This window comes from Fistularia commersonii, chromosome 13 (assembly GCF_037954325.1).
Source record: "Fistularia commersonii isolate RoL2024-O1a breed Wild chromosome 13, RoL_Fcom_v1.0, whole genome shotgun sequence".
Classification (NCBI taxonomy): domain Eukaryota; kingdom Metazoa; phylum Chordata; class Actinopteri; order Syngnathiformes; family Fistulariidae; genus Fistularia; species Fistularia commersonii.
This window is the reverse complement of record NC_141296.1, coordinates 7,412,872-7,426,306: the sequence shown is the minus strand read 5'-3', so window position 1 is coordinate 7,426,306 and position 13,435 is coordinate 7,412,872. Positions and strand designations below refer to the sequence as shown.

The following is a 13,435-nucleotide window of genomic DNA, read 5'->3' as shown; positions in this document are numbered from 1 at the left end:
GAATTGCCCTTACCACATGAAAACCCTCTTTAAAATGTTAAAACAGTCTCATGGTCCATATCCCGTAGTCCTACGCACACCTACGAAGATTACTGATGTTTTCTTATCTCTCTGAAGCATCACAGGAAATAACTGTAATTTATCTTCAACTTATAGATTTACTGTAGCACAGGATTACTTTGTAAAACCTTAGTCAAACTGAAGAGAACAGTACAATTCACAATTCTTTTTTTTACCTTTGCTCTGGCTAATGAAGGTCTAATGTCAATTGTGTCTAACAATACTGTTCTTTTACCAGTACATAAAAGGTTTTATGGGACTCCCCACAACAAAAATGAAGACTTAGAGCCCAACCAATCAATATTTCAGATTCTTTTCTTTTCTGACAAAAGGGTGTGAGATGTTCCATGCCTGAGGAAAAAAAAGACTATCCTGCAACAAGTCGTCAGGGGTCACGTTAGTGGCCCTTTGGCAAATGTTTTTTAGTTAAAATTGTGCACTGTGTCATTATTGAAGAAAATACAAAAATAATACGGAGCAATTCTTCTTCCCAGGGATGACCATTATATTACTTGTAATAGTTGGGAGCTTAAGGGGGGGGTTGCACTCACAACAAAGGAATAGCTGTGGAAGAAGGCCTTTCTTGAGCTCCATGTGTCCCAAACAGAGAATACTGTATGTGGAACAATGGAGACCCAGCACTGTCAATGTAGCCCGTAAGACAACAGTAATGCTGCATAAGTACTTAAAAAATTTTACTCTCTTCATTGAGTACCTGTTCTATCAAATCAGTCAATTTCATGTAGGCGCTCATTGAGGAAACCAGAGCTCTAAAAATGAAACATACCTGACACTGCTGCAAAGGAATGTTTTAATAAGGTGTTGCTGAGGTTCTGGATGAACTCGCTGGATGACATTCTCGTCATAATTGTCTGTGTTAGAAGTTTCACACACCCTTGCAGGAACATTTGACGGATCAGTAAAGAAAATGCTTTGACTTAAGAAAAAGAAGGGAGAAAACACTAGAGACATTGCTTCTCCAAGACTGATAATTGGATTAAACCAAGTGGCATATTACTTATTGTGGGCTAATTATGTAGGCAAAAGTATCATGTTTAATCGACTTTGAGAGCCAAAGCAAGGGCAGCCTATTCGATCATTTTCTGTGGATCATCGGGTCAGGTAAGAGACTGAAATGATTTCATGTTGATTCATGACTTGAGAAACTTAAGAAGTGCTGTTCTGAAGACACAGATAAACGCATATGGAGTTGGGTATTTTGGTGTAATCTCTATGTGATGCATTATATTTAATTATCTTTTATTTCTTATTGATGGTAAAGACAGCATGACAAAGCGTTATTCTTATATTTTCTTAACATAATTTTTAACTTCCATCAAACCAGAGATATTTACCAGAATACAATTTTTACACAAGTTGAAACCGCTGTGTGCAGTTCTTTACATTGTTCAGTCTACGTTAAAATCTGTCGATCGTGTCAAGACTCATATAGAAACTCATGCCATTTTTTACTGAGGATTAAGAATTAAGATTTTTGACAAAATAATGATTTTTGATAAAACTGAGAAAGAATTACGATTTTTGATCTACTCTCCTAGAAATCTTTGCTATTTTTTATCGTTGTTTCTGTGTACAGTTCTCAGCCAGGACTGACCAATGGAAGACAAAACAGACAGCCCAATAGCTGTGAAGGTGGAGGGGCATTCTCAGTGTGTCATCCTGACCTACTTCCAGGGAGACATCGGCAGTATGGTAGATGCTCATTTCACACGTGCTCTCTGCAATGTCAGCAAAACCAAAGCTCCACCAGCAAAGATAAAGAAAGCAAACAGAGTTGTTAAAATGGGTAAGTGCATTTAATCAATTGGATACTGTGCCATTCGGGATTTATTCCTCACTGCATGTTTTCCTTTCTTGTCCCATGCAGAGCAAACAACGAACTGTCAGAGTAATGCCACTGATTCTTACTCAGGCTCACAAGTACCTTCTATTGAGGGTTGCCATGTGACCTTTAGCCCAGTTGACAACACCACTGGGTCATGGCAATCTTTAATTGCCAGGACAGGTGAGGCCCCTGGTTTTCCATCCACCCCATACCCAATGTCTCCAGAGGGGTTGAGTCTTACTGGACAGCAGTATGCTTCATCCCTGCTCAACCTTTTGCATAGTGAACGAAGTGAGATGGGGTCCAGCGTGCCCTCCAACTCCAAGCCAGAATTGCTTCCTGGCTGGACAATGCCACAAGGATATAGAGACTCTGTGGATCCTGCTGTTAGCCTTGAGCCTGGTAAGCCTCCAGCCATGGCACAGAATCTGTTATGGTGTTACAAACAACCTTGCAGTGGGTTTGGAGCTATATTTAGATACATAATCATGAAGTAAAGCTTAAATCTAATTTGCTTTCTCTGAAAATGTGCATTACAAGCTTGAGGTTTCCAAAGATAACTCTGAAAACAATCTTACATCAAAATTAGACCTAACCAAGTTATGTTACAGTGGTATAAATACATTTGGAAATTTTGAATACTGGGGAAAATAAGTATCGGTTGATCCACTGTGCAAGAATTTTCAATCACATCAACTGCTAAAGTTTGTCAAAAAGTCATACACGAACATTTACCAACTAAGGATTAATCAGATTTGCTCATTTTGGGGTCTTTCATGTACCCACAACTGCAGATGCACTTCTTATGATTGAGGCAGATCAATATCTCTGTGTGTGTGCACGTGTGTGGTGTGTGCACGTGTGACTCATTTTCTAAACAGGATACGCTATCACAATCCTCAGTTATTCAGTGTCCTTTTTATCACCCTTTAATCTCAATTTTCCATCCATGTTGATCAGAATCTATTCAGTACATTGAGAAGTACATACGGTTTAAAATAGATAGTGAATCAAGGGGTGGCGCCTTCAGAGCAAAGGACCCTGGTTTGATCCTGACAGGAGCATGTTCTCCCCAAGTCTATGGAGGTTTTCTCTGGGTTCTCCGGTTTCCTCCCACAGTCCAAAAACATGCAGCAGGTTAATTCGGGAATTTGGCCCGAATGAGTGACTGTGTGAGAATGGTTGTCTGTCTGTATATGTGGCCCTGTGATTGTGGCGATCTATCCAGGGTGTACCCTGCCTCTCGCCCAATGGCAGCTGGGATAGCCTCCGTCATCCCCCGCGACACTGATAAGAAGTAGACAATGGATGGATGCATGGATAGTGAAACTAGGAATGTTTAATCTATCTCTTTTCTCTGTCAGGACGACATCAAGACAAGAGGGACTTGTACTGGTACTGAAGTGACTGGCTGGTACAAAATGAATGCTTTAACTACACAACATGGATGACAGTGGGAAGTTACTGGGCCCTCTGTTTGTTTGTCAAAGTTGTCCAATGGTTTCTCATCAAATAGATTTTATTCGGAGAAACGGCACCAGGACAAACATGGAAGAAGCATTTCTCTGTCCTTTTGTCAGTTTCTCTTGAACTATCATCAGTGCCTTTGGCAGAGAACAAGTTAGAAAAAAAAACACAACAATGCAGTCAAACTTGTTCTTCAAGTCTGTGTACGTCTCACAGCGACTTTGTATGCTATTTGTTGTGATTTTGAATAATCTTCTCTTATGTCTTTGACAGGCACTTCCTCTTCATGGGCCGACTACTGTAAATATGAAAAGTTGTATTAATTTATAGTGAAAAAATTCTCGAGCCTCTTGAACATGATTATCGGTCCCAATATTTACCTCCAGTCCATATAGACATTAACTGTGCATATGCAAATGAGCATAATGAAAGTAAAACTATGCTAATGACTTTGTTTCTGCAAACTTTACATGTAATCTTTAAAGTATCATGAATTGTGGAGAATGTTATTTTATATGACATTTAATAAATATGTGAACACAGCACAGATTTCTCAATGAACTGTTGGCTGAACATGGTGTGTTTCAAAAATGAAAGTGAAGAAAATGTAACAAGACTTTGTGATGGGATGTACCGAATACCAATACCAAAGCCAAAATGTATGATTGCTTTAAATATGGTTGATGGCACATGTTGCATTGGCACGTGGTCAAACAAACTCACTCCTATATACTTGATGTTAATGAGTGACCAAAGGATAGTGTCTGATTAGTATTAGTTAATGAATTTTCCAAAATTCAGTGGGAAGATGCAAAGTAAAGTAAAAAAAGTCTCAAAGTTTAATACAGCCTTTCTGTTCTTGATTAATAAATGTAGTTTGATATATATAGAAAATCCTCTACATATGCCCAGCAATGAAATGTGTTTGCTCATATAATAAATTGTATTTATTTTGATATGCGTTGGGAACATAGATGAGACAGGGAAATTAATGACATACAACAATAGTAAGGCAAAATAAAGGACTGTGCAGTGAATGGAAGATGTAATGGAAATAAAGTTTGTTGCAGGAAGCGAGAGTTGAGAAACGGCAGGGAAACAGTCAGTGCAGACAGTAAATATTCTGGCACAGTTCATGGCTGTTTGACCAGTTTAACTACTATTGTACCTTGGCAACAACAACTATTGTACAATGGGCAGTTCAACAAATGCAAATTGACATGTTGACAGTCAAATGCTGTTCTATCTATCTATCTATCTATCTATCTATCTATCTATCTATCTATCTATCTATCTATCTATCTATCTATCTATCTATCTATCTATCTATCTATCTATCTATCTATCTATCTATCTATCTATCTATCTATCTATCTATCTATCTATCAACACATATATACAGTATGACCCACTTCAACAATGGGCCAGGAGCAGCTATGTTTGTCAATAGCTTGACCTACTAAGCGGATGCAGTGACCAAATATTCACCGCCAAAATAGCAAAAGTATGTGATACAATATTTTAATTGGCTCAATATCTGCAAAAAAAATAAATCTGCTGTTCTTTAACATTACACATACCAAAGGATCATAATTTTTGTTCACATGTATTAAATTCATTGTTCAACATTTATCCCAGTTGTATAGCAGGACTTTCTCTGTTTATTTGTATTATAGTATTTTTTGCAATGAGGAAAAGTATACAAGTAATTGATGAGGCCGGTAATGTTGTCTGGTTTAAACACGGGTTGAGGAAAAGATGTTGAGGATGGATAGAATCAGGTATCAGTCCATCAGAGGGACAGCACTGAGGGGCCATGCCGAGATGCCTGGGGTGTGAATCTGGTCACAGAGAGAATAACGCCAACACAAAAAAATTTGCATTGGATGAATAAAACAAAGTGTCCCTCCAAAGCCAACAGTGTGGTGCGAGGATGAATATCATTTTGAATTGCCCTTTCTGCCTCATCCTTCAAAGCTCCTGTCCGGGATTTACCTTAAGTAACTAAACCCATTGTAAAGTCCACCAGCTGGAGTCTTTCTGAAGAACATCCCCTTTTCCAAGGTTCTGGAAATGTTTTTTCTACAATATAATATATGTTTATTGAACAGCAATACTGGTTTGAAAATACCTGACTCATTAGTTGGCATTTGGGACCTACAGGGAATTGAGTTTGCTTTTGTTGACTTGCTATGGCTGAACCAAAAGTTGAAAAGGGATCAGCCAAGTGAGTAAATCTGACAAAAGCCTGAAAATGAAACATGCCTGATTTCTTCTTTGACTTACAGGGTTCCTCAGGAGTCAGTGGTGGAAAAACACAGCTGTAGGGATGAAGGATATTGGTATAGATGTGGATTTGAGATGCGGATATAAAATGATTCTGACTAACAATAAGGAATCTCTCTGCTGCTTCTTGTTTGAAAAAACCAGGGCAGAAGACTGACAAGCATTATAGAGGAGGGAAAGATGCATATCCACAATAAATTCAGAGACAGGTATAGATTCAGCAGCGCCAAAGTCTTGAAACCGTAATCCCCTTCCTTCCCATATGTCAAGAACAATCAAGATAACCTAATGTCAATGCAGTGGGAAAAGAGACAGAAACACTTCGCTCTGTGTTGATTGCCGTCACCTTAGCTGGACCCAACCCACTCATGAAATGCTGGGCAGCAAAAAATGCTTCAGGTCTCTGTGTCGCTGTTGCATTGGGATTTCAAGTGTCAACAACGACCATGGCGAATGAGATTTACAGAAATTTTGCAAGTGTTGGTAGCATTAAAGAGAATGATTCTGCATCCCTAACATGACATCGAGAAAAAAAGAGTTGGATTGACATGTCAATATGTCCATTGAGTTTATTTGTTGCTATTTGTCATTGCTGTAAACCCCCCAACCCAGCCAAAAAATGTGATTTGGTAACAATTCTTTGCCAAAAAATGTGATTTGGTAACAATTCTTTGCCAAAAAATGTGATTTGGTAACAATTCTTTGTTAAACAAATACATGCAACAAAAGCTTGCACTGTAGTGGACAACCAAGAAAAGTTTTAGACAAAGAACCTTTCCCTTACGTGGCAACTTGATGTGAACAAGCAGTTTGCTATTCAAATAAAAAATCAAAAAAATCTAAAAATATGTGTGGAATACATGTCAAAAGCCGTGACTTGGATATATACGTTTACACAGTCAGCTATGAATGACATGGATAATAAGCTTTTAAGAGTGTGGGCCGTTTATGTGAGTGTGTGTGTGTGTGTGTGTGTGTGTGTGTGTGTGTGTGTGTGTGCGTGCATGCGCATGCACAAAAGGAAGGGTAAGGAGAAAGGTACTTTGTCGACTGGCGGGCTACATGGCACGAAGTAATTATAAACATACTTACTCTAGTAAGCATGTTAGACTGGCCTGACTGAGCTGCCTCACAGAGACCAGTCTGCAGTTCACTGTGCAGCCAGACCTCAGCTGCCACAGACATGGTCGTGCACATACGTGGCTGCAACTTCAGCACTTTGGACAGCTCCTTCTCCTGCATCTGTACGGATGCCATCTCACTGGACTGCGGCACACTCCAGAACCCGTCCGGGCTCAACCGGACTGGTTGTGGCAATATTTCTTGGTTTCATCCTAGCGGGGAGGGAATCCTGAGTAGCTCTCTCGCTTTTCTCATCTTCTCAAAGTTTTGCTCTCTCCGGATGTTTGGGATGCCCTTCAGTTTTGCAGCAAGTTTGCTCGGAAGATGGTTGATAGGCGCGGGTGCCAGTGGTACGGGTTCGCCAAGTCTTTCTTTGGCGAATGACATTTAGGATGATTTTTACTACCTGTATTAAATTTCCCATAATTTTTGAGAAGAAGGGTCGAGGAGTCTATCCCAGCTATGGTAAGTTAAAACTCAAAATGGGATCATCATAAAAACTACAGTTTGATGTTAAATTATGCTCATGGGTACAAGATTTGCCAGCGAAATGTACTATTGTACGATGTCAAAGTACGACCATCGATGATTCTATGATTCTATGATTGTAGGCCGTCTAATTCAACTTAGATCTGTATCTTAGAGAGTCACAAATTCATTTTCAGTGTGAAGTGCTGATGCCCAGGTGTCTTAGTTTGGTCATCTTGGATGGAACAAACCCTGTTGAATGCAAATGAGAAATTCCCAAACAGCATCTGGACATACATTATAAACCCCCGCCTTATAATGTTTTGTCCTCTGGTTACAGGACAGTCTAAAAGAATCTGGGTAGAAAAATGTTCTGGTTTTTGCTTCATAGATAGTTTACCGTTATCATCAGTATCTAGCAGCACATAGACTGAAGTCAGAAACTGAACAAGGATGAAAATTAAAACTCCCATGGCGGGTAAAACGTCCCCTGTTTAATCATCAAGACAATCACTAAGCTGGTCTATAATTTTAATAATTTTCAACAGGTTTTTAATGATTACTTCACTGGATGTATCACACGTAGAGATGACAAACGTCTGTTTCATTGCAGTTCAAAACAGGTTTTTCTATATCCGACAGTGTCACATCGTTGTCTTAAAAGATTTTTCTTTGATATCTTGAACAATTTCCCCTTAGTGTTTTCGGTATTCTTAACCGAAAACATGCAGATTTTGCATTTTGATATACAATAACCACACATGTGTTTCATACTGTTTTACAGATGTTTTGTAGCGTTTGTGAGGTGCAAACAGGAGCCCCAGTTCACAGACAAGCTCAGCTTGTCACCTCCACAGACCTACAGCAGCTCAAGAAATGCTTCTCTGTGCAACACACAAAATTGAAATTACACCCTTGTTCACTGCGCTCCATAAACATTTTTCACAACTTTCATTTGTCTGTTAAGTTAAAACAATCCTGTCCACTGACTCACTCATTCCTTATCTACACTATTTTTCCTGCACACGGGATGATGGGCACCAATGCCAGGTTTCATTGGGGTAAAGGTGCGGTTCAGTCTGGACCAGTCAACAGTTGATCACAGGTCCATATATAAAGACTTACATTCACATTCTTATTCATACCTTTGGACAACTAAGAGCCTTCTTCATGCTTTTGGACTGTGAAGGAAACCTCAGAACCAAGAAAACACACTCAGGCATGTAGAGAACATGAAAACTCCCCCGAAAAGGCCCGAGTTAGATTCAAACAAGGACTCTTGGACACAAAAACAAATAGAAAAAAAATATCCGTTCTTGATGTATGTCAAAATTATGTCAATGAAACTCCTTCTTTGGTAAATGTTCACCACTGTTAGTGCCATGTAGTTTTAAGTGCAATTTAACTTAAATATTTACAATGTGCCAGTGATTATGATAACCAACAAAGAGGGATTTTTCATCTGCTGTCTTTTAACTACCTCTGCAAAACTAATCATACGATTCAATTAACTAACGAAAGATAATGAACCAGAAAACATCAATGCTATTCTAGGACTTCATTTCTGCGTTTTTTGAAATGTAGTTTCTATACTCACACATCAACACTTGATATTGCTTAGAACCACTAGGGGTAGCTATGAGACACTGCAGAAGATTTCTACAGACAGTATAAGCCTGTAGGATTCTATGAATAAGAAAAATAAAAAAAATAAAAAAAACAGGACCCCCTGCTTTTCAGCATTGCTGACTCAGCAAACAAGTCAATTGTGCCCTCTTTCAACAACTGACAAGTGAAATGAAGTTGCACATTTTCCTAACCAATTGAATAAAAACATGGGGTTGCTTAAAATACACTGCAGGAAGTGTCATTAATCCAGTATTGTATACAATACGTACGCTTTCACTTCTCAGTTTAGGGTCATGTTTTTAAGTAGTGCTGTGCAAGTATAGCGCGGCTTTGCATTTGGAAATAAAATACCAGTTTTATTCTCTATTTGATGGACAGTCTGCTTTTCAGGTCAACTGAAGAATTTAGATATTTTACATATTTTTTCTAAATGAAACAAGTAAATCTGTAACATTTGGTTGTTTGATTCCACACATATGATTATACTCTGAAAATATAAAGCAGTCAGAGAATACACTTTGGGTGGAACATGAGAATTGCTTATTCTCAATGGTCCAATTTGAGAAATCAAAAAATGTTTGTTTATCAGTTCATTTTTTCATTTCAGATATGACTGTGCATATCAAAACAATAGTTCACCTTCATCTGAATATAAAATAAAATAAAAAAATTGCACACTTTTAAGCCATGGAGAACATCTCTTTGCTTTCCAGAGCTCTTAAGCTAATATCCTAGTTTGCACGCCTATTGTTATTTCATTGTGCAGATACACAACAACCCACCATATCATACACCTGTACTATTTCACTTTCTAAACACAAAACCATATAATCCTCTTTTATGATAATGCTCTTTTTGCTGTTGATCTTTTCTGTGTAGTTAAAACAAATAACCTGAATAACAAAGAACTTAAACTTAAGTCTTAAAAAGTTGGGAAACTGTGATTAATTACGACTAGAAGCATCAAACTAAACTTCTGGAGAAAACCAGCAGTAGAATGTAAGTGCAGTAAGGGAATAGGGTTTAATATATTTGATGGAGACACTAAGACATTTAGTTCATCTGAACATTAACATAGAGGTAAAGAGAGACAGGAAGTGGAGAGAGCAGTAGAAGGATGACATTTAAGCGGCAAGTTTTGCTCATGCTTACAGAAAGCAATGTATTGCTTTAAACGTGTCTTAAACACAAGAACATTCCATGATCTTTGTAAATCGGTGGAACAATGAACTATAACATATCTTGAAGAGTTGTTTTTAACAAATACTGAACGATATTCATGATTCTTGTTTAAATGTTCATGAACTGACATAAAATAATAAAATTAAATATATCTATTTTACAAATTATAATTCTAGGTGTTGTAATTAACGATATCCAAGTAATGTATCTAATTTCAATGTTATATGCTGTATGTCATTTCATTAATTTTATTAATGTTATTTATATATATTTGTAATATATATATATATATATATATATATATATATATATATATATATATATATATATATATATACTCATTTTATAGATTTTGTTTTTCTCCAAAGTTGGCAACCACTGATTTTCATGCTCCCGCTCAGTTGAAAACATATTTCTTAGATTGTGTGTTTTTAAGTGAAATTAAGTTGTTGTTTTGCTTAATTTTGAGAAGAGTATTAAACTGTGCAAAATGCACACTTTGATTAGTGCACAGTAAAGAAATTTCTCACAAAAAAAGAAGGTATGTGAAAGAGTTCAATAGTTCCAGGAAGTTGTGAGGATAAAGAAAGCTCAGTTGCTTAAGAGAGAAGAGAATCAGACGTGCATGGGATGTAACAGTCCGGAGACTACTTTTGGTTTCTCCACTCTTCTCCATCATGATCAACACTTATCAGACCTGCGTGGCTCCACCACCGCTGCCTCCACGCCTGGACAAGTCAATCCCTGTCTTAATCCAGCCTCAAGGCCACAGCAAGATTTTTATTTGGTTCTTGGCTTCTGTTGCGTCGCTTCATTTATTATTTTCTATTGCGGGATTCATCGTCCTGTACCACAAAGATGAAATGGTAAAATCCGTTGTTCTGTCTAATGAAATAATGATTCTGAGTTTGTTTAGCATAAGAGGATACATTCGCAGATGTGCTGCTGTCCTTTTACTATTAATCTTCTAGGACAAAATTGTAATTTCTTGGAGTTGCTTCATATCAGAAAAAAAAGAATATATTTTGCTTTACTTTTTATTTTAAACTTCTAAAACGCAATACAATTTTTTCCGTGTAAATTGTAATCACTAAAGCTAATGAAAATTGCTGTGCTCACCATCAATGCTCTTGACAAAAAAAAGAATGAACTGCACTGTTTCCTAATCTGTTAAGAGAAACCTTTTTATGATCCAAAGTATTTAATATGAACGTAGCAGGATGAGACAACCTAACATTTAATGCAGAATATAATCCTTTGTTTTTTGTTTAATCCCTGTAGGCAAAACTGCAGACTGCTGTTGAGAAAGGTGTGTTTATAAGCAGACTTTGAATTTTTTGGAACATGTATTGTTATACAAGTGGAAAAATTAAGTATCTTGGTAAAATATCATGGCTTAATGCATTTATATTTGAAACACTCCTCAATTAAAGTCAGTAAAATTATAGATTCCAAATTCCAAACAGATTCCATTTTTATTTATGAGTTAACCCCTTTTATCCTGTTACTTTTTACATGCTATGAGTATGCATGCATTCAGTGAAAAGATTATTGTATTTTATTCTTACTAAACATTTGTAGAGTCTGTGAATTTTATTAATGTTGAAATCAAGTTATAGCTAGATCAAGTCTGTTGTATTTGATTTGAATGAGCGAATTGTCATCGTTGTACTCTTGGTATTAACTATTTACTTTGGTTATGCAGGTTTAGATGAGCCCCCTCCTTCAGGGCCTTCAAAATGTAAGTGTGATTCATTCTTCCACACATTCTTCCATCAATATATGGACTGAAAATGGAAATTCTGATGTACCAATTTCTCGAATCACGGATTTGTTCCTTTTTTGCAGCTGCATTTTTTTCAGACGGAAAACAGAAAACGTCCCATAGGACAATGGCATGTATGAAAATTAAGAGACAGTCACAAAGGGTGGAAAAACGGCGAGGTAAATATATTAAAGTAACCGCTCTAAATTGAAAAGGAAAAGTACAGGGCTGAAAAATTAAATTCTGGGCTCTGAACATTCGCATTTATTTACCCATCAGGTTATCTCCAGTGGGATATCAACCACTCGCAACGCAGGAACATCAACATTTTCCGCAACAGCTGGTTGACCATTACAGAGTCTGGTGATTACTTTGTCTTCTCCAAGGTCACCTTCTCAAATGGAGACTCTGAGCACCCACTGGCCAGCATAGTGAAGCTAAGGCAGAATGAGGCAGGGGAGGAAAGCATTGTGATGCAGGCCTATTGCAGCCTTCACAGTCAAAGCGGAGCTCAGCTGTGCACAGCCTCACAGGGAGAGGTAATCCCACTGCAAGAGGGATACCAGCTTAGTATCTGGGTACAAGACCTTTCACAAGTAACCTACAATGAGAAAGAAACCGTGTTTGGAATGTACAAACTGTAGGGCTTTTAAGCATGTGAATGGATGTTGGCGAAGAACAGGTGAAAGGACTTAAAAGATGAATAACACTCTTGGTGTAATGGTCATCAAGAATTACACTTTCAGATAATTTATTGAATAAAAATGAACTGTCATTTAGTACTATTTGTAATGAATGTTTCCTGTATTTATAATGTTTGTGAGTCTGTAGGTAAGCTGAAACTCTTTTATATTTGTTCTCCCTGATTTTTTTTGCCTTGTGATGTACATTTGCCAGTGTGAAATAAGAGAAATCAATATATTAAAAAAATGCTAATAACAATTGTGAAACATTGAAAGGTTTTTGCCTATATAAACTTCAAGTTAGGTACTCAGAATGCAGAATAAGGAAAGGAAATGGTAACTCTAAATCTTTTTTTTTTAAATTATAGAAAAGTACCTTTTATTTAACACTCCACATTCCTTGACAAGCTGTACAAAAATCAGCCTTCTATTCAATGTGGTGTATTTAGAAAACATAACCGTCATGATGCCATGTGTGCAAATAGTTATAATTTTGTAGACACCACAAACCATACCCAAGCTTTTCTCTAAAGGCCAAGCCACACAAACCAAAAAACTACTGTGTAGAATGATGAGTCGACTGTGGCTAGCAGTGAGTAACACAAGTGCATCAAGCAACAAATTCTTTTAGGTGAGGCAACAAGATGTTTGTAGTCAATGCTATAGCTCCCTTAACAAGATCTGTACACGTCTTAAAACTATTAAGTAATTTTTATTATCATCATTAATTATAATTATTATTTTACTTTCAAAGTTATTAGGTACAAATAGTAGATTTGTGTATTCAGATTTGACTGAAAACACAAATAATTTGGTTTATATCAATTACGACACACATCAAAACGTATAGCTACTTCTTCAAAAAGGGAAAAAGAATCCAATGGAAGTATAGTGGAAGGCAGCAGAATGCAAAATATGCAATTGTAC

At 37.2% G+C, this 13,435-nt stretch overlaps 2 protein-coding genes and 1 pseudogene across 3 annotated transcripts; all 3 read left to right on the top strand.

Annotated features, from left to right (window-relative positions):
• Positions 1-13,435, top strand: part of LOC147227795 (uncharacterized) — a 412,630-nt pseudogene that overhangs the window by 191,288 nt on the left and 207,907 nt on the right.
• vgll1l (vestigial like family member 1-like) lies at positions 950-4,274 on the top strand. Of its 2 annotated transcripts, XM_086158052.1 has the most exons (5): positions 950-1,182; positions 1,658-1,867; positions 1,949-2,086; positions 2,190-2,308; positions 3,271-4,274. In XM_086158052.1, the coding sequence occupies exons 2-5, from the start codon at positions 1,678-1,680 to the stop codon at positions 3,355-3,357; spliced, it is 534 nt and encodes a 177-aa protein (XP_086014178.1). In that variant the 5' UTR covers positions 950-1,182; positions 1,658-1,677; the 3' UTR covers positions 3,358-4,274. The 2 variants fall into 2 exon arrangements, with proteins under 2 accessions (XP_086014178.1, XP_086014177.1); XM_086158051.1 differs by having other exon boundaries at positions 1,949-2,308.
• cd40lg (CD40 ligand) lies at positions 10,738-12,761 on the top strand. Its single transcript, XM_086158050.1, has 5 exons — positions 10,738-10,926; positions 11,342-11,369; positions 11,766-11,801; positions 11,909-12,004; positions 12,105-12,761. The coding sequence occupies exons 1-5, from the start codon at positions 10,738-10,740 to the stop codon at positions 12,467-12,469; spliced, it is 714 nt and encodes a 237-aa protein (XP_086014176.1). The 3' UTR covers positions 12,470-12,761.